The 19,996-nt window shown below is 55.3% G+C and overlaps 7 protein-coding genes and 1 non-coding gene across 8 annotated transcripts; 4 read left to right on the forward strand and 4 right to left on the reverse strand.

Moving 5' to 3' along the window:
* Nucleotides 1-313: 313 nt before the first annotated feature.
* On the forward strand, nt 314-2,914 carry PHSY_004251 (eta DNA polymerase; the record flags this gene model as incomplete). The annotated part of the gene is made up of 1 exon (XM_012334865.1): nt 314-2,914. One exon carries the CDS (start codon nt 314-316, stop codon nt 2,912-2,914), a length of 2,601 nt encoding a protein of 866 aa, XP_012190255.1.
* Nucleotides 2,915-5,363: 2,449 nt separating this feature from the next.
* Nucleotides 5,364-6,501, forward strand: PHSY_004252 (hypothetical protein; the record flags this gene model as incomplete). The annotated part of the gene is made up of 2 exons (XM_012334866.1): nt 5,364-5,835; nt 6,044-6,501. The coding sequence occupies 2 exons, from the start codon at nt 5,364-5,366 to the stop codon at nt 6,499-6,501; spliced, it is 930 nt and encodes a 309-aa protein (XP_012190256.1).
* A 686-nt stretch (nt 6,502-7,187) lies between these two features.
* PHSY_004253 (major facilitator super) lies at nt 7,188-8,711 on the forward strand (the record flags this gene model as incomplete). Its single annotated transcript, XM_012334867.1, has 1 exon — nt 7,188-8,711. One exon carries the CDS (start codon nt 7,188-7,190, stop codon nt 8,709-8,711), a length of 1,524 nt encoding a protein of 507 aa, XP_012190257.1.
* Nucleotides 8,712-8,919: 208 nt separating this feature from the next.
* PHSY_007536 lies at nt 8,920-9,034 on the reverse strand. The gene has a single exon (XR_001099835.1). It is a non-coding gene; the product is annotated as a 5S ribosomal RNA (ribosomal RNA).
* A 90-nt stretch (nt 9,035-9,124) lies between these two features.
* On the reverse strand, nt 9,125-11,902 carry PHSY_004254 (hypothetical protein; the record flags this gene model as incomplete). The annotated part of the gene is made up of 1 exon (XM_012334868.1): nt 9,125-11,902. One exon carries the CDS (start codon nt 11,900-11,902, stop codon nt 9,125-9,127), a length of 2,778 nt encoding a protein of 925 aa, XP_012190258.1.
* A 399-nt stretch (nt 11,903-12,301) lies between these two features.
* Nucleotides 12,302-14,498, reverse strand: PHSY_004255 (potential multicopper ferro-O2-oxidoreductase; the record flags this gene model as incomplete). The annotated part of the gene is made up of 2 exons (XM_012334869.1): nt 12,302-12,494; nt 12,613-14,498. The coding sequence occupies 2 exons, from the start codon at nt 14,496-14,498 to the stop codon at nt 12,302-12,304; spliced, it is 2,079 nt and encodes a 692-aa protein (XP_012190259.1).
* A 2,432-nt stretch (nt 14,499-16,930) lies between these two features.
* Nucleotides 16,931-18,446, forward strand: PHSY_004256 (plasma membrane iron permease; the record flags this gene model as incomplete). Its single annotated transcript, XM_012334870.1, has 2 exons — nt 16,931-17,158; nt 17,229-18,446. 2 exons carry the CDS (start codon nt 16,931-16,933, stop codon nt 18,444-18,446), a joined length of 1,446 nt encoding a protein of 481 aa, XP_012190260.1.
* Nucleotides 18,447-18,680: 234 nt separating this feature from the next.
* PHSY_004257 (hypothetical protein) lies at nt 18,681-19,963 on the reverse strand (the record flags this gene model as incomplete). The annotated part of the gene is made up of 4 exons (XM_012334871.1): nt 18,681-18,911; nt 18,999-19,102; nt 19,227-19,804; nt 19,893-19,963. 4 exons carry the CDS (start codon nt 19,961-19,963, stop codon nt 18,681-18,683), a joined length of 984 nt encoding a protein of 327 aa, XP_012190261.1.
* Nucleotides 19,964-19,996: the final 33 nt, after the last annotated feature.

The following is a 19,996-nucleotide window of genomic DNA, read 5'->3' on the forward strand; positions in this document are numbered from 1 at the left end:
AGAGTGATTTCACAAGCACGAGACGCGTTCATTTGCGAGGACGCGCTCTGCAACCCGAGTTTTTTCCGCTTCTTCAAACTGAGCCTCCACACGATCAGGCAAAGACCCTGACCGAAACCTCCATCTCTTCACCTCGGAGTGTGAATGTCTCCCCTACGCCCTCGCCAGGACCCGCTCTACATCTCAAGTCTCACGACAATGGACACAATGAAAGCACCTCTTGCGTAGCCGCTGACGCCTCTCCATGCCGTCGTAGCCTTGCTCAACCACACAGGATCCGCATTGCTCCATTTTCTAGTCGTGCTGGTCCACCATGACATCTCCAAAAAAGGCCACCCGTAGATACGATGCTCTCGCACCGAGCGGCTCAGGAGTATTTGGCTTCCCCTCAGCTTCAGCTTCGGCATCCGGGCCATCGTCAAACCCCACAGCTGGACCTAGCTCCAGTACCGGCAATGAGCATCTTTTGCCCGACCTTCCGATCGACGACGCTCGCAGCAGCCTCATAGACAGAGCGCCCTCTCTCAAGTCGCCAGAACCGACACACCAGCCCGTTCCCACACATACAAATCTCGAAACAGCAGTGCACAGCTCAGGTCCGCCACCGTGGCCCACAATCACGTACAAACACCTGCTCTCTGCAGGCACCCTCAACCCGACCAACCCGCTCCGTGTCGTAGCCCACTGCGATGTGGATGCGGCGTATGCTCAGTTCGAGGCATCTCGTCTCGGTCTCGATGCCACTGTTGTACCCATAGCCGTGCAGCAGTGGCAAGGTCTCATCGCGGTCAACTATCCAGCTCGCGATGCCGGCGTTTCGCGTTTCGAGAGTATCCCCGAGGCTCTCAAGAAGTGTCCGGATCTACATCTCGTCCACGTCGCCACCTACGCACACGGCAGCAACAAGGCAGACTACCATCCCGATCCCAAACCCGAAACGCACAAAGTCAGTCTCGACCCGTACCGCAGAGAGAGCACCAAGATCCTTGCCATCTTCAAAAAGACTTGTCCGCATGGAGCGGTGGAAAAGGCGAGCATCGACGAGTCGTACTTCGACCTCACGATCGAGGTGCGCAAGCTCATGATCGAGAGGTTTCCGCATCTGGCACATCCGCCTGCCGACGATCCTGCGACAGGGATCAAGGGAATGGATCAACCTCTGCCGACACCGCCACGTCTGGGGTTGAAGCAGTGGAAGCAGCTTGGATATGTGGTGCCCAAGACGGGAGATGTGGGAAAGGCTACAGGGATAGGAAGGCCGGAGAAGGCGGTGGCGAAAGGAGCGCTGTTGGTGGATGCTCCGATCGGGGCCGGTATTGTATCAGCCCCGCTACCCGACCTGCCGAACGAGGCTACTAAGCAAGCAGTGGACGACGGCACTCCAAATCCCGGACAGCCGAAAGACAAGCAGTCACCACCATCTTGGGGTACGGATCAAGATCGCCTCACAGATCCGTCTTCGAGTCAACCCGACGACCTCGACTCGGAAGCGGCGCTGTGGGATCGCATCGAGTACGGCGAGACCACCTGGACAGACGTCGCGCTCGCTCTCGGCGCTGAACTCATGAATCGCGTGCGGCAGAATGTGCTCGACGAACTCGGCTACACCACGTCAGCAGGCATCGGTTCCAACAAGACGCTCTCCAAGCTCTGCTCGTCTTGGCGCAAGCCCAACGGTCAGACCATCATGCGTCCCTGCTCCGTTGCCAACTTCTTCTCGTCCCTACCGTTCCAGAAGATCCGATTTTTGGGAGGGAAGCTAGGCACTGCGATGGGCGCCGAATGGAACTCGGCCACTGTGTCGGATCTGTGGGAGGTCGGGTTGGACGAGATGCAAGCCAAGTTCGGAGAAGAGGCTCGGTGGGTTCACAACGTGCTTCGCGGAATCGACTACAGCGAGGTTCGAGAGCGAGTCAACAACCAGACGATGCTGGCGAGCAAGTCTGTACGACCAGCCATCACGAAGCCGGAAGAGGCGATGCATTGGTTGGGCATTCTATCGACCGAGCTGTCTATCAGGTTGAGGGAGGCAAGAGAAGATCGGATCAATCTATGGCCTAAGACGTTGGTGCTCCGGTACATCCGAGCTGGATCTGTACCGCGGAGTCGGCAGACGCCGTTCCCGTTCACCAATCCGAACAATCAGGATGAGCTGGCGAAGGTCATCTTGAAGAAGGGTCACAAGCTGTGGGAGGAGAGCCTGGGCGATGCGCTCGGGTTAGGCTTGGGATCGTCTGGATTTGGAGAGGCAAAAGTGTTGACCATCGCATTGGGCTTTGGAGGCTTGGCCGAGGGCGAAGTCGGACAGCGAGGGATTACAGGGTTCCTTGGAACCGCCGGCAACAACCCAGCCACAACACCGTTCAGCGCATCCGCTGGATCAGCGGGAACGACAAGGCAAGCATCGGAGAGCGATCTGGGAGAACACTCGTCACCGAAAAAGAAGAAGAAAGGCAATCGGTTGGATGACATGTTCCAGACGCGGACCGAACAGCAACAGTTGCAGGCGCCCAGCACCAAGCACGAGGAGGACTCGAACGAAGTTGGTGACGACGACACTGCAGAAGCAGCAGCTGTCAGCACGCATCCAGGGACAGATGTTGCGACGGGCACCGAAACGACATCGGGAGAGCGGCAGGATCGGGAAGACGATCCTCAATGGCGATGTCCCGAGTGCTCGCAGCTCATCTCAGCGCCATCGGGATCGGCGTGGTTCGAGCGGCCGTATCTGGTGGAAAAGCTCAAGGACGAACATCTTGATTGGCACTTCGCAGTCTCGCTCTCTCAAGCACCATCGCGGGCTGTCGTCGAATCTGCCGCACCGGCGACGCAGCGGCCCGCAGCGTCCGCTACATCTGCAGGCACGAGCAGCAAGAAGAAGCGCGCGCTGGACAAGTTCTTCGCCCGTCGATAGATCAGAGTCGTGACACAGAGCGTGTTCACCAATACGTTAGCAATTCCACGTTTGGGGGTTGCACCCTGCTTTTTTTCATTCTTCTTCCTTTGCAGTGATTTGGCCGTGGCGAGGGTCGCGATTATTTTTCCAACTCCGCCGCATGTATTGGATGGTCGCTGTGCACCCTGTATGCACTTGCGAGCTGCCCTTTGAGTAGATTGCCCCTAACACTTTCACACCCACCTGTACCTCTGATCGTCGTCGTAAAGTGGCAATACTATGCATGCGCCTCCGTAGGCGAGGTGTTGACGATCAAAATCTCGCTTCGACAAACAGCAAAGTTGGTGCAAGGGAGAAAGTAGATCGTCGATCGACAGGGTTCTCCCAACTGATGTGTGAATGGCAGACGAGTCGAAGCTCTTCACCCCCTTCTTGTTTGATTGGGTGGCGTGATGTGTGACGGCTGTTGGCTGCGATCCCTCGGCAGCACCGCATGGCCTTCGCGTGCCATGGCGATTGCTTTACGCGATCGTTATGGCTACCGTTCACCTTTGAGAAACGTGCCGGGAAAACAACGGATCAGCTCAAAATCAGAGAAGAGTATACCCGCCCGTTTCGATCGGCCAAGGGAGAGCTAGCAATTCCCGTCGGGCTGCTCCGAAAAGAGCAAGTCGCGCGGTAGCAACCCCTCGAGCTGGATAAAACCAAAAGCAGTAACCTTCCCGCCATTGCATGAGACAATTGCTAGACACGAGCATGAAAATGTGATCGGTGATATAGCCTTGGCGGCGGCGTGATCGTGACAGGGAGGGAATGGCGTTGGGTTGCATTTATCCTTGAGAGTGTGGCTGATCCCGTGGCAGGTTTTGCCAGAGACGAGAGACTGCGTTCCTGAGCTGCACAGCTGCTTGAACGAAAACGAAAGAGGAAAAAAAAATCATAATAGCCCGAGGCAACGGGAAGCAATTTCGAAACCCTTTGGCGATGTTTTTCTTCCAGCGCTGGCTGGCAGACCCCGTCAATGTCAGATTCGACACGCGACAGCTGCCATGCGGCTCAAATGGGAGAGGCAGAGTGAACCCTTGAATCTCGAGCATTCCCCTAGCAATTGCGAAGGGTAGATTTGCGCTTCCCGTTCCTCTGGCCAGCCCTTTTTTCATGCAAGTCGAACCACGTTGTGTCGCACTCTGTCACTGTTCGGAAAACACTCCAGGTCCCGTCTTCTGTCTTTGTCTTACGACTCAGGAACATTCTTGCTTGGCCTTCTCGAAGATGTCTTTCAACTCGGGCGGAGTCACCTTACGCGGCGCCGAAGTGTGCCCGGGACTGAGTAACCCATTGCGCAGTCACGTCTGCATCCGGTATCAAGGCTCGGTGTGCGCCGAAGGTGCCACTGCGCCTTCCAGTGTGATTCAATTTCGACATTCCCGCTCCATGCTGCATATCTACCTTATTGAGCCATTTGGCAGTCTTAGTCAATCTCATGTCAAAGTGCCTGCGCCGACCACGCATGATTCTACTAACTCCAAAGCGCCCTCCTGTCGCTGCAGACGGCGCTTCACAGGGGCCTTACTCGGATGCCGATGCTGCCGCCAGCGGATGTCCCGTCCACATGCTTTCCCTCTCGGCATGTCCCGCGGTGGTCCTCTGTGCCGGCAACAGCCCCATCGATCTCGCTTCTGTCCGCTCTTTCCTTCTTTCTTTCTTCGTATAGCATGCACGAGTTGGTAAATTTTCGCACTCCGCAAGGCTTCCAACAGCTCCGATCCGTTTGCGCAACCCTCGTTTTTTTCCTCCTTCCCTTCTTCCAAGCCCGTGAGTGGACGGATACCTGCCAGCTTCCATTGAGCATGCGCCGTTGTTCGAGCCTCCCGATGGGACACCCTTTATCCTGCCAGAAAACCCGGCTCTTCAGCAAGGCACCTCGTGGCGCACCTCGTGGTCGTGCTGCTGCAGATGAGGGTTCATGCCGGCTGCCACCCTCGTTTGTTCATCCGCACAGCGCGGGCCTCCCGTCGTTTTGGTTTTTCCAATCTATGCGCAGAAGCCTACGAATTTGATGGATCACATTGGCAAGCTGGTGTATTTGGGAGTCAGCGCTTCTGCGCCCATGCAACCAAAGTTCAGCGACCAAAGTAAGTTCAGCGGTCCGTTCAAACCTCGTCCCGAAACAAGTTTTGACAGCGTCAAAGCATGCGCTTGAGGTCCCCCCATTTTTCCGATAGTGTTTCCTCGCTGCAGAAGCTGCGTACCTGAGCCTCGGCTTGAGGCATCACATGAAACGTTGTGCAGTGAAAGGAACGGAACCTGCAGGAGATGTATAAGTAGACCGCCTTCCTGGACAGACCTCGGATCTCCGTTCACACCAAGACATCCTACTCTCCGTCACCTAAAGCCTCCAAACTCCTCGCATATACCATCGCCCCTTCTCTGCTGGCTCAGAGTCGACGATTATCAGATCTCAATCATGAAGTTCCTCGCGCTCCTCCTTTCCGCGTTGGTCTCCCTGATCGCGCTTCTCCCTGCCTCGGCAAACGCAGCTCAGCGTGGTCTCGCATGGGGTACCAACGACAACTGGGGCAACCAAGTCGCCAAGGGTCTCATCAGCTGGTACTGGCACTGGCAGGATGGACCCAACTCCAAGTTCGACGGCAAGCTCGAATTCGTCCCTTGCTACTGGGGTCCCAAGTACAACTCGCAATGGGCCCAGCGTAAGCAGGAGATGAACGCTAACCTTCCCAAAGCTCTGCTCGGCTTCAACGAGCCTGACATCAGCGGTCAGTCCAACTTGGATCCTCAGACAGCGGCGAGCCTCTGGATGAAGGAGATTCAGCCTTGGAAGAGCCGAGGTGTCCGACTCGGATCCCCTCAGATCGTCTACAACCAGGACTGGTTGGGTCAGTTCATGAGCGCTTGCAAAAGCAAGGGCTGCACTGTTGGTAAGTTTCTTGCGATATGGAAAGGACGACGAATCGATCTTCGGCTTCTGTAGATTTCGGTGGGGTCAAGCTTCTCAGCTTGATTTTCCGAACGCCAGAACAGATGCCGAAACCGTCGTGTCCGTCGATTCTTACGCCTACCCACTCAGAGTGTCGTGACCCAGGTACTGACGTTTCAAACCCTATTCGTCTGCTTCCGACTTTTCAGACTTTATCGCAATCCACTGGTACGGTGCATGGTACGACCTCGACGGCCTGAAGAAGTACGTCACCTCAGTGCGAAACCGTTTCAACCTCCCCATCTGGATCACCGAGTACGGCGTCACCTCCTCCTCCGGCGGCTCGCAGCAGCAGGTCAAGCAGTTCCACATGGACGCTACCAACTGGCTCAACTCGCAGTCGTACATCGAGCGCACTTCGAACTTTGGCAGCTTCCCCGTCTCCTCGCCTCCCGATGCGTACGGATCGCGTCTCAACGCACTCTTCAACGGCGATGGAAGCTTGAGGGATCTCGCCTACTGGTACCTCTGGACCTCGGGTAACTCGAAGAGGACCGTCAGGCAGGAGTTGACCGCAGAGGAGGACTTTGAGCCGACCAAGAAGGACATTCCCGTCGAGGAGAAGCCGGCTAGCTTCAGCCACTCAGAGGAGGGAGACGAAGAGTAGACGCAGAAGGTCTAGGTCACCGCATCCATCGGCTTGATGTCGAAGGTGCTCTGGGGCCAGATTCTGGGCTGCTGTCACACTGCTTTGGTTTTGATATCCGTCCCCGTCCAAGATATTGGGTGGACGTGGATCTGTATTGCTACACTGTTTTCTTGGTCACGATAGCGTTCTTGTCATGGGTTTTTGTTGCTGCATTCATAGATTTGTTCCTCCTTCCGCCCCCTTTGTTCTCTGACTGATGCGCCGGCAGCTGTAAGGTCTTTTGCTTTCCTGTTTTGACTATTCGAGCAGACCAAGAGGCGAGCACGAGCCTTTCGAAGTCGATGAGGATGATGAGGTGACAGCTGTCAGATTCACAAGGTGCGCCGCGGCAGAGCCCCGTTATGCATGCCGGTCTAACATTTCAACCTTCGCTCAAAAATCTTGCCGGCACCATGCCTTGACTTCCGGACTGGCGGCCGCGGTGATTTGACCGGCGCTGCTTCGCTATGGTCACCGGACACGATCCGGCAATGAATTCTGGCCTGTCAAAATTGTTTAACCCCGCACTTGGAGTCCGGCAAGACCACCCTTCTCTTGCCGTACAATATCCAAGCAGATACATTCGACCATCATGATCTAGGCATCATCGTAGACCGTCTACAACAGCATCGCCTTGTTCGTAATCCACACACACATCTGCGACTATGACACGGCAAACAGACACTATTCAACCGCAGCAGTTGGCTGCGACCACGACGTCCGAATCGAAGCAGACGCATCACGATTCCACCACCCCTCCGCACGGCACACAAGTGGATCTCTCGACCACCGACAACGTCAAGCTCTCCGACTCGCAATTCACCATCCGAGAAGGTGGCTATGGCTGGGTCAACGTCGTGTGCAGCATCTTCCTCAACGCCGTCACCTGGGGCGTCAACACCACCTTTGGCGTCTACTTCAGCTACTACCTCCAGAACGACTACTTCACAGGTGCCACGCCCATGCGGTATGCCTACGTCGGTGGACTCTCGGTAGCATCGTGCATGCTGGTCGCGCCCTTTGTGAATCTGCTCTGGAGGTCAACGGGATGGTTCAAGACTCCGTTGATACTGGGTGCGGTGTTGGTTAGTATGGGTCAGATCGGCGCTGGGTTGTGCAAGACGTACGTGCAGCTGTTATTCACGCAAGGGTTTGTGTTCGGAGTGGGGTTGGGTTTGACGATGATCCCGACGCAGCCGTTGTTGAGTCAGTGGTTTAGGAGGAAGTTGAGCTACGCGCAGGGGCTGTCCGCCGCGGGGAGCGGATTGGGAGGATTGGTGCTGGCGAATACTACGAGGTATCTGATCCAGGAGAAGTCGCTCGAGTATGCGCTGATCTGCAACGGCATCGTCTCACTGGTCGTGCTGATACCGTGCATCACGTTGATGAAGTCGACCGAGCCGCAGTCGATGCGTTTCCTACCAGCGCGATTCCGCAGCGCCAAAGCATTCGAACTGTCACCAACGGCAGCAAAGATTCGAAAGAATCCATTGGAACTCAAATGGCTCATCCATCCAGGATACGCCTTCATCCTCCTCTTCGGCATCTTCAGCATGATCGGCTACTTTGTCGCCATCTACACCCTCGCCGCCTACGCAACCTCCGGTCTCGGATTAACGCAGAAACAGGCGTCGACTCTGCAATCCATCCTTGCAGCGGGCCAGATGATCGGTCGTCCACTCTGCGGTCTCCTGCTCGATCTGATCGGACGTCACCCATGCACGATCATGATCCAGACGCTCGCTGGGTTGACGTGTTTTGCGTTCTGGCTACCTGCTAGGTCGTTCGGTCTGCTCGTGGTATTCGCCATCACCCAAGGTTTGTTGGGAGGCACGGTGTGGTCGAGCGTAGCACCGCTGTCCGCGGAAGTCGTGGGTATCAGAGATTTGCCTTCTGCGTTGGCGGTGTTCTGGTTGGTAGCAGGTGTCATTCCGGGTCAGTTCGGTCAGCCTATGGCGGTGGCACTGATCAATTATAGTCGAGATCATCTGGGAAGAACGGGGCCAAATGCGTATCTCATCTCGATCGGTTTTTGTGGCGCTTGCTTCGTCATGAGCGGCGTATCGCTCTGCCTGAGCTGGCGATTCGTCCGGTCGAGGAACAAAGCTCAGCAGCTGGAGAGTGCAGAGCAAACTGTCGATACCACTTCACCTTCACCAGCGGCTTTGCAAACCCAGGAAAAATTGTAGACTTTCAAACGTCACTCTGCATCATCACTTACAACGTGCATATTGTCTATCGCATCAGCAGATACAACAGAATGATACAGATTGGTTAAGAGTGTACCGTTGAGTGCAGACTAGATAGAGACGGCAAAAAAAGAAAGAAAAAAAAAGATAAGAGTGTGACGTTGAGTGCAGACTCGATAGAGACGGCAAAAAGAGAAAAAGAAAAAGAGAACTGCAGCACCTAGGATTCCCGCGTGGTCCCCCACCGCAGTACTGACTAGGCGATACCATGCTTAACTTCGCAGATCGGACGGGATGCGGTGCTTTCATGGTTCTGTGGCCGCAGATGATTGTCTGTGATCAATGGACAAAATATAGATCCCTGAAAATCAGGGCAGAAATACAAATATAGATCCCTGAAAATCAGGTCAGCTCTATTTCTGCCCATGCGCATCACAATCCTTCGACTTGCACCACCCTTGGGAGCTTTCAAAGAAGATTGGCTCCCCACTACCGCTCGCCCTATTCGCATCGCACTCCGCATGACACCTCGAATACAACGCACAAGTCAACTGTCCCTGCACGAACGAATTCTTCTTGTCCTCTCTCTTGCCCGCGAATTTTCTTTTCAACCGTTCACTCTCCTTTCTTTCCCAGTCGTCCCCCACCTCGGGTAATTCTTTGAAAGCGACAGCGTCCGGAGCGCGATTGATAAGTTTGATCGAAGGGTTGTCGAGATTGAACGTCTGTTGGTAGATGTTGACGAACACGCAGCCTGAGGTGGCGTCGCATGCGCTGAGACACTGTGAGATCGAGGAGACAAGACCCCAATGTAGGAAGGCGGTGGGGTCGGAGACAACCGAGCCGAAGAGTTTGTTCGAGTATGAAGCGACGGGACGCCTTGCATCGGTGAAGATCGACTGGTAGCCCATTTGGCAGTACGGAGGTTGAGAACGTTTTCGTAGCGAGTCAGCTCTTCCACCATGCTTGGCGGTTTGCGAAGACTTGGTGCTTGATCCGATCGAGTAGATTTTCTGCAGCAAATGCGTATCGCCGCTACATCGCTCAGCCTTGGATTCGAAAGTTCTGTCCGTCTTGACGAGTTGGCCGAAACCATCGCATTTGAGCAGACAGTGAGCTGTCATTGTTCGGACTAGGTTGGACGACGTATGGTGATAGCGGTCTTCTTGAGAGGTGTGCTGACTGTCGGGAAGACAGAACTCGAGTGCGGATTGAATGAAACCCATACACAACCGTGCCGTACCTCCACAGCGATCTGAAGGATTCGATCTGGATGCCCACGATGCGTGAGTGTCGAGGTGACGTTTGAAAGCGCCAGAGCTTGATACAGCCTTAGCGTGTGTACCAACACTTGCCCCACTCGTTCGTCCGCCATTTATCTCCTTCAACTTATCTTCTTCCAGCATCGTTGCATTCCTTTGAGCCTCCTCCTTCAACTTCTCCACCTGCACCCCCTCATTGAATTGAATGAACGCCACCCCTACCTGTCCTGCAGCCTTGATTGCTGCCAGAATTGCCGGCATTAGCGTTGTGATCATCGTCATGATCCCGCCTCCGCCACCACCCATCATTCCTTCCATCGCCATCATTGGTCCGAGTGGTGAGCGTTGCAATACCACCTGTGAAGCATCTCGCTTCGCCTTGCCATGCTCCGCTCCTGAAGCGCTTGCGGCGTTGATGTCGCTAGCGGTCCGAAAAGCTGCGGAGACCAGATTGTAGAGCTGCGCTTCGCTCACTTCGGGCTCCGAAATGCCGCGTCGGGAAGCTGCGGGGTGGTTCATGTCCGCAGGTGACTTGCCTTGCGCGATAAGGAAGGTTCCTGGGAGTGGTTTCGTGTTCTGAGCAGTAGGTACCGAGCCAGACCATGGAGCTGTCGGCGAATTATCACCGCCGATGAGTTGGTGGACCTTGGTGTCTTGATTCTTGCGACTCGACCCCGTGAAAGAGTCGACGCTGCCCGACTTAGTCGGGACGCTGCTCTTGTCCGGCGCTTGAGAGTCGTGAGAGGTGGAATCATTGCCCTGTAGGCCCGCGAAGAACTTCTCAATCTGATCAGCTGATGGGACGAGTCTTTTCCTTAGAGACAGCGATTGTCTTCCAGCTCCAGCTTCAGACTGGATCCTGGCCATGTTCACGTCCTTGCCAGCCGAGACCGCATTGTTGACAATGTCTTCGATCCAGCCGAACAGCAGTCGCTTCGTCAGACTGCTGCCGTCTTGGTTGGCTAGGCTGGAAGTTTCAAGTTGCGAGTGAGCGTGCCTCTTCGTGATGACGGCGTCTGCACTCTTGTCGGCTTGCTGCGAGTCAGAAATGCTTCGTCTGGACATCGGCAATGCTCCACTCGCACCTACTCCACCAAGTAGCCCTTTCATTGGGATTCCAGCTGGCAAACCTTGAGATCCAGTCATTGCACCCACATCGCCGCCTGCACCCTCACTAAGGAGTCCAGCAGAAGCACTCTGAGATACCACAGCTCCGTCCGCAGCGCCGCCTACACCAGGCATGACACCCGGCAGTCCCTGAGCCACAACAGCCGATCCAGCGCCGCCGTCTGCACCAGCGTCAGCCAACCCAGGTCGGGGAGGAGGTCCATCCGGAATCCCAGCCTGCACTTTTGCCAAATGAACCTCTTTGCCAGCCGCAATAGCGTTCTGAACAATGTCATCGATCTGACCGAAGGTTGGAATGATGCGCTTCGCCAGCTTTGGCGCATCGCTGCAGGAGGCACCGTCCGGCGGTTCAACTGGCGGGTTGCCCTCGGCGCAAAAGTCAGAGATTGAACGAGGAAGAGCTGCGCGCGGTACGAGATGCTTCGACTTGTCGGCACTCGATTCTACGTTGGACGAGGGGTCAGCGTTGCGGCAAGCAGCTCTGTCTCCACCGTCCCAGTGCGGGATGTCGTAGACACGACCAAACGTCCAACCGGGAATGGCTTCTTCTTCGAACGGCTCCAGAGCTCGACCGTCGACGGAGGCAGATCGTCGGGCTGGTCCCTGAGCGGGTGTCCAGACACGCATGGCTTTGCCGAACGATCGCTTCGACGCGTGGTGATGGTGGTGAACATGATGGCCATGGTCATGATGGTCGTTATCTGACGAAAGATGACGGGCACGTTGTGCAGAAGCGAAGTCGAGGAAAACCTGAGATGTGGCCAGCCACAGGTGGAGACAAGGGGCAAAGAGACGATGCATGTCCGAGCAGGAGATCACGGTTTGATGGTGATGCAGGAACGAAATCGTGAGGTCGAGGGGAATATGTGTCACTCCATTTATGCCTAAACAGAGCAAGGTTACCTCTCCGGAATACACCTTTTGTGTGAGGATTGCTCATTCCGCGTCAACGAACACCAATCGGCTCAAATCAGGGTGATACGAAAGCATGTCAAATGCCAAGACGGCGCAGGGTCTGAACACCTTCACCTCACTTCGGCGGGATCGAGGAGGTTTGTGAGCGCTATCATCTCGGCTCTCCTTCAAAAAATTTCATTCGCGGCTACCGCAGTTTGAAAGCGCTTGAGAGGCGAACCATCGCCGCTGAAAGCAATCGGCAATTCGCTAGAGCGGTCTTCATCAGCGTCGGGCGTGCACGTTCTAGGCCAGCAGAGAATGGGTCCGAGCATTTTCATTGCGGCTGTGCAGCCCGAAGTTGCCAGAACTGTCGTCAGACGTCAGCGCCGATGACGACAACCCTTCGGCCGGCAGCTCTGCACAACCAGCATTGCTCAGATCCGACGCAAAAGCTCCCGTCCCGTTCGTGACGGCCTTTCGACCCTTATCATACGGTCTGACTGCAGAACAATTGATTCAAGTTCATATTACATTTCTGTTTGGGCAGTGCTTTGACACATTCCAATTCGTCATCAATCACGAACATATCTCCACCCAGATCGGGCCTCTCTCACTTATCCTCCTCGCCCTCCTCATCCTCCTCGTCCTCGCCCGAATGCCATCCGTACACTACCACCGTAGCCAGCCCGAGCAGACCCGTCACAATACATCCGGTAAACGCAGCGATCGCCCTCCCCGTCCACCCAGACTCCAGGTAGGTAGGACCCTTTGCGAGACCCTGGAAGTCGGTCGTGGAGTTCAAGCCCACCGCATTGCCCGTCGCCGCAATCCCCTGCGCGCGACACTGATCCTTGATAAAGCTCGGCACGTTCAGATAGTTGTCGCTCAGCACATCCGGTGCTTCGACAAAGATCGACGCCAAACCAGAGACGAGGTGTGGATCAATGTGACAGTGGAAGAACCACGCGCCTGGGTTGTCAGCTCTGAAGCGCAAAAATGCCGAGCCGCCTGGTGGTACCATAACGGTATCACGTCGCATCGGGTTGACTTGCGAGGCATTGAACGGCGGGTTGATGAGAGGATCGTCCGAGGTGACGTCTTGCGACTTGTGAACCACCTGGAAGTGATGTCCGTGAAGATGGAACGGATGTTTACCAGCGTCCCAGTTGAACAGCTGGACCTCGATCATGTCGTTGTGCTTCATGACAAAGGCGTTCGAGTTAGGACCGTAGATGGCAGGATTGGACGCGAGAGCACCCATAGATTCGGCCGAAAAGAGCGCGGGCGTTTGAGGAGCAATGTACGAGATGTTGTTGAAGGCGGCGTAGTTTTCACCATTCGACATGGTGTCGAACGAGACATCCAGACGGTGCACCGCATCGGGATTCACCATAGGCTCGGCGTTGATGGGGCTGAACTGGAGATCGTCAAAGTAGGTGTATTCCTCAATGATCTTTTCCGGCCCGTACGCGTCCTTCGGAGCGTTCGGGTACGAGATGGTAGCCGAGACATTGAGCTGAAGGTCACTAGGAACAACATCAAACATGTCCTCGTCCATGTTGGCGTGCAACTTCCAGTTCTGAGGCTCGGAATCGTTCCTCGCAGTGACCAAAACACTGAAACGCTGAGCAACCGAAATGGTTAAGAAATCAACAGCCCTAGGCTCCACATCAACCCCCTCGATCTCGATAACCTGCATATCGTGACCACTGAGGTAGAAGTAAAACGCAGCCAGCGCCGACATGTTGATGACGCGCAACCTGTACGTCTTACCCGCTTCGAACGGAAGCGTAGCGTTCTCGCTGAAACCGGGCAAGTACGTCGCCGCAGAAGTCTTGTTCGAAGTGTGAGCAAAGTAGATGAGACCAGACTTGGGGACAGGCTCCGCGCCGGTCGGGTTCTTGCGGTTCATAAATTCGTTCTTGACCAAATCGGTGTAGTTCGAGTGGTACCAATCGCCAAGGATGACGGTGTAATCATCGTCGTAGCTGTAATGCATGTCGACGGGCTCGTCGGGGTGGATGATGACAGGAGATCGAAGACCGTCGGTGTACTGATCGTTGTTGTGAGCGTGGATCCAAAAGGTACCCATCTGCTTGCGACGGTCCGCCGGCGATGCGGGAGAGTTGAGCGTCTCGTAGGTGAACGACTGGCCAGGAGGGATAGGGCATTGGGTGAGAGCCACAGCGCCGTCATAGTAGCCTGTGCGGTTAAAGAACATGCCGTGGGAGTGGAGAGAGGTACCGACGCCAGTCTCGAGGTTGTTGGTGGCGGTGATGCGGACGGTATCGGATGCATTGACATTGATGATCGGAGGAGGCCAGGTGCCATTGACGCCAATGACGGAGCGAGGGAAGAGACCGTCTGGGTTTTGATCGGGAACCCAGTTGATGTTCCAGTGCTGTTCTACGACGGCAGCGCTAGCGATCGCGAGGAGAGAGCATAGCAATGTGCCTAGCAGAGCCAAGGCAGGCTTCTGAGGTCGATGAGGGGCGACCATGTCGGCCAGAGACAATTGCGAGGATCGCGATGAACAAGGACGAGAGGCAAAGCTGGAATGCTCTCAACGAGTCAAGGATGAGGGGCGGGTGTGGCTCCTTTCTGCGGCGTCTAGGACAGATCAGACTGAGGGAGCTTACGGCGCCAACTTATCAGGAAGGGGGGCGTTTTAGAGAATCCGAGTGACAGAATTGGCGAGGGAATCTGCTGTCGTCAATCAGATAGTCGGGAAGAAGGGAGAGCGAAAATTCTGATCAGACGAGACTGAGAAGATGGCGGACCGAGTCGCTGTTCGAGTTCGGATGATCTGATAAGCCTGCTAGGAACGGTGATGCAGGAAGGCAAGCCTGCGTCTAGACTGTGGCTGCGAGGAACGGACAGGAAAGAAGCAACGCTATGAATGAATGCAGTGAACGTGGGAAAGAGGTCGCTATTGGTTGATGACGCCTTGCTTCGGAAGAGTACGGGAGAACATGTGACGAGGACGAGATGCAACGGGCCGGATGATTGTTTGATGCGAAGAGATGAAGAAAGGATGGTTGAAGAGGGAAGCTTGGAGCGACTGAACAGGCGTGCAAGTCTGTGCGAAGGATGCCCTTTTGTCAAGGCAAGTTGCGCACAAGGACAACGGAACTCATGTCCATGCAAGGAACAGCCAATCAGCCAGAGAAGGAAAGCAGCTGATTCGGGAGAGCAAAACTCTCCCCACTGCAACGCACTATTTTCAAGACGCACGCTGCGAAGAAGAAGGCGGAATCGCAGCGTAAGCTCAAAAAATTTGCAGTGTATCAGATCGGATCAGATAAGTGCGCTCGACCGACTCGTAGAAAGGTGCTGAAGCCGAGTGCCGAGGATGCAAGCCTCAAATTTGGCAATGCATAAATGAGCTGAGTGTCGACCATGAGCTTCGGACCAATCATTCGTCACCTTGTCGAGCGGGGCCACAGGGGCGGGATGGCCAAAAGGGATTGTCAAAGAAGTTTCGAGCTTTGCTTTCAGACCGACTAAGGGGAGCGACGAGCAGCGAGGCGAGCAAGTGGGCGAAACCCGACAGCTCGCCTAAATTTGTACAAGCACCGCTCTTAGTGCAGTTTCACAGGGCGAGCGTGGACCCGCTAGGTGCCCTGGCCTCTCTACTCGTGAACTCGGACACACACAAACCCTCATTAGCGCGATTCCACCGACTGAAGCCAGAGCGTTCAGACTCCCCGCTAGCACTCTGCCCCGCCCACCATCATTCCGGATGCACCCGACAGTGTCGACTGAATAGAATCGGCCAGTAGCGTGAGACCACAGCCGTTTTGCGCCGCCAAACCTACGGTCTAGAGCAAGACAGTGAATGCTCGGCACAGAACAGACCGTCGGAGAAGGCCTTTCATGCATGCTTTTGCATATCGAACCGTGCGAGGCGAGCTAGCTCGCAAAGGTGGCTTGTTCAGAGTCTGAGTCAATGAGAGGCCGACGATGCAAAAGGGTGGTTTGAGGGTTCAGAGCGGAGTTGGAGAGGGATGCAGGAATGGCTTAGAGCAGATCCAATCAGATGGAGCCGTTGTGTTTGGGGAAGTTCGCGTGCGCAACGCTAGCGCGGGTTGCGGGCCGTTGGTTGGTGTGCCTCAGGCTCGCTTGCAGTGAGTTAGTTGTGTTCGCGTGCCGCCCGTTGAGGATCCACCGCCCTTCTTCTATCTGATAACCCTGGCGAAGGCAGAATCGCAGAGCAAATTTTTTTCTCCCCTTCGGCGTGACCTCCCGACGAATGCAGGGGCGTGATCCTGTCGTTGCGGTTTGCTCGTATCGGCCTGAGCGTCGGTCGAGCTCTTTTACGACTGCTGGAAAGCCGAGGTCGTAGTCTCGGTTTCTATACTTTTGCAATTGCAGCTCGATATCCAGTCACGCTCAACCTCTTCCCGAGTCGGCTTGGCCATTGACCATTGCGAATCTGATAACACTTTTCCAATTTCTTCACACACTCTGCGCACCTCGACCGCCTCAACCGCTTGCATTCACATCAAGGTGACCTCCCCTTCTTGTTGCCTGCCTACCTTCTCTGGCTTCTCCTCCATTCGGCAGAACCTCGCGACGTGACTGGGCAAAGTGCAGTCTCATTGGACCAGCCGACCACATCCGATCTCTTCCGTACCGTCCGCCCGCCCACATCGACTCCGACCTAGCCTTCCTTTCGAGCGTCCTCTTCGCCTCTCCTTGCACCACCCTGCTGGGACCACCGCTCCAAGCCTCGGTTTCGCTTTTCTTCACGCTCACCGTGCCACCCGACCTTATCAGATCAAGAATCTTCTCTCGGCAATCACACACTCCTCGTCGCCTCCTTCGCCCTTTATCTGAACCTCTCTTCCTCACCTTCATCTTGTCCTCCCATCGCACCACCTCTTGATCGTCCGTCGTCTGTTCGCAGTCGTCGCCCCAAGCATCAACACCATGTCGGCGACGGGCAACAAAGTCTTTGCTCCCGCCATCTTCTTCATCGCTGCGCGAGAGGCTCTCGAAGCGTCTCTCGTCATCGGCATCCTCTCTGGTATGCTGGAGAACCTCGTCATGCACACCAAGTCTGCTCAAGACCTTGCCCTTCACGATTCGCTGAGCGAGTCTGAGAGGCAAGAGGCGGAACGAAAGAAACGGGCTCTCGTGAGGAAGCTGCGAAAGATCGTAAGTGTCTCTCTTTTCCCGCCTCCGTCTCTCTGTTCTTATATGTTGACATCTTGACATCTTGCAACAGGTACTGCTGGGAGCATTGACCGGACTCTTGATCGCATTCGCCATCGGTGCCGCCTTCCTCGCCGTCTTCTACACCCAAGTCAACGACCTTTACGGTAAAGCAGAGGAACTCTGGGAAGGCATCTTCAACCTCGTCGCCGTTCTGCTCATCACTCCCATGTCACTTGCGATCCTTCGCGCGGGTAACAGCAAGCGCAAATGGAAGCGCAAGCTCGAGGACGCCTTCAGCCATCGAAACATCCAACCCAGCAGGAGTCGGGACGAAGAGGGAGAATCTACTGCTGTCAATGCCGTGCCTTTGGAGGATGATATATCGTCGTCATCGCGGGACCAGCAGCAGCAACAGGAGGAGGAGAGCGGGACCAAGACGACAAGGACGGAAAAGTTGAACCCGTTGGAGGCTGTTGATGTCGTGCCTTCGATGGATGGTCAACAGCGTCAACGTCGTGGTCTTCGCGGATTGTTTTCCAAACCTTCCGGTGCGGTGTCCGATTTGAAGCTGCGAATGAACCGCGGAACGCTCGCGCTGTTCACCATCCCCCTCATCACCACTCTTCGAGAAGGTCTCGAAGGAGTCGTCTTCATCGGAGGTGTATCGCTCGGTCTCCCTGCAACGTCCATTCCGCTTCCCGCCATCGTCGGCCTCGCCGTAGGTCTAGGCATCGGTTTCCTCATCTTCCGATCTGGCAACTTGATTTCGGTGCGCATCTTCCTCGTCTTCTCCACGTGTTTCCTGCTCCTCATCGCTTCCGGCATGGCTTCGCGCGCAGTGTACTATCTTCAGTTCTACGCGTATGTTCGACTGGTCGGTGATAGCGCGGCTGAATCGGGCGACGGTCCTGGTTCGTACAACTCGCAGGGTTACATATGGCACTTCAACTGCTGCAATCCAGAGGCGAACAAGGGCGGTACCGGTTGGGGCATCTTGAACTCGTTGGTCGGGTGGAACAATACCGCAACGTATGGTTCGGTGTTTATGTATGTCGGGTACTGGGTGGTGGTGGCTGGATATCTGTGGTATCAGATTTGGAAGGAGGGCAGGCTGGCGCTCAGGTGGAGTGGCAAGACGTATTGGGAGTCGAAGAGGTCGGTGGATGTGAGACAGAGGAAGCAGGAGAGAGAGCACCGACGTACTCTCAGGGAGCAGGAGAGCGAACAGAGCCAAGAGGACAAGCGGGTGCAGTCGGCTCAGGCTGGTCCAAGCACTCTTCAAGCCTGAGCGTCCCCTTTCCTCCATCAAGTCTGACCTCCAACAAGCGTCTAGGAAAGAACAGTTCTCGACTCTTCTGTACAAACTCTTCATTGTCACCATGTAACGCAGTCAGCGCAAAAAGCTTTCACGAACTGAACATCATTCCTATGACACCGTCGTGACCAGGCTGAGAGGCTAGAAACTGGATTGCGGTGCGTGATGGATGAAAGAGTCGGTCGAACAAGGAACAGGTGTTGATATCTACTGCGTCTTCTTGTCGCCAGAGATGGGATCTTTGCGTACACCCATCTGATCGGGAGTCTGCACCTGAGCCAGCTGCGAGACGGCGAAGTAGACGATCGGGAGCATCAAGCCGCCCATGAGAAGCAGCGTCAGGATGAGGGGCGTAGAGAAGAGCTGGTATCGTGCAAAGATGCCGCCCTCGGGCTCCACCCAGTTGCCATTGGATGCTGAGGGCGCAGCAACAACGTACTGTGGTGGGGAGAATGAGATGGCAGCTTGTCAGAACTGATCGGAAGAGCATATAGAGAACCGCCTTGACCGCTGGGGGATACGTACCTGACGCTTTCCGTGTTGGCGAAATTGAGCGGCAGGCGCGATGATGACGAGGTTTCTTGGGCTGTCTTCGTCAAGCGACTCTAGGGTGCGCAAGAGCTGGTTTTCTGCAGATGCAATGCAATACGATGGACAAGAATGGTCAGTCTCAGCTCCCGTACAGATCATGCAGCACCGCCATTCTGATATCTGGGCATCCATTCAGGATTTGGAGGTCGGTAGTGTGCTTACCATTTTGACGAAGGTCGCCTGCGCGGATGAGAACATAGTGCGGGTCCTTGGTGGAAGGCAAGGCCTCGAAAGTCCCGTTAAGGGTCCATGTCGTAAACATAGCGCGTCCGTAAGCGCAGGCCTTCGCAAATCGGCTCGCGAGATCATTGAAGGCATCCGGAACCGGTGCAACGTCGAAAGTGATTTGAGAGGGAGCGTCCAACGACCTTGCCCTCAGCGAGTCGGTTGAGGAGTGTCGGAGACTGGCAAAAGTGTCCCTATCCAAGTTTTCAGCCTCCACTAGAGCAATTGCATCCAGCTTACAGGCTGGTGAAGCTTTCTTGTCGGCGAACAGCGAGTCGATGAAGCCCGTCAGGCTCGAATCCGTAGGCAGCTCGAGTTGAAGCGATGAAGCTCCTGCCGAGGTGAAGGCCAGCACTGGTCGGGAGTTGCTGGTAGCTGAAACGCAAGCCACAGTCGCGAGTAGCGATGCGATGGCGATTGATGCCCTCATGACGATGATGATGACGTGGGTAATATCCCAGTGTTGATGGCGAGATCTGAAGGAGCTGATGGAGGATGCATAGGCGACTGCGACTCTGTGGAAATGGTGGTTCGTGCTTCCCACGCGGTGGGAAAGGGGCAGCAGCTCAGCCTGTCACTTACTTCTCGGCTCCGTGCGTTTACCTCAGATTTATCGCAAACTGTAGCTTTAAGCGATGTAACATCTGGGGGATGTCGTCTCCACTGCTCACCATCCACCTGAACAGCTCTACCGTTTTCGGAATCAA

This window comes from Pseudozyma hubeiensis, assembly GCF_000403515.1.
Source record: "Pseudozyma hubeiensis SY62 DNA, scaffold: PHS42, whole genome shotgun sequence".
NCBI classification, from domain to species: Eukaryota; Fungi; Basidiomycota; class Ustilaginomycetes; order Ustilaginales; family Ustilaginaceae; genus Pseudozyma; species Pseudozyma hubeiensis.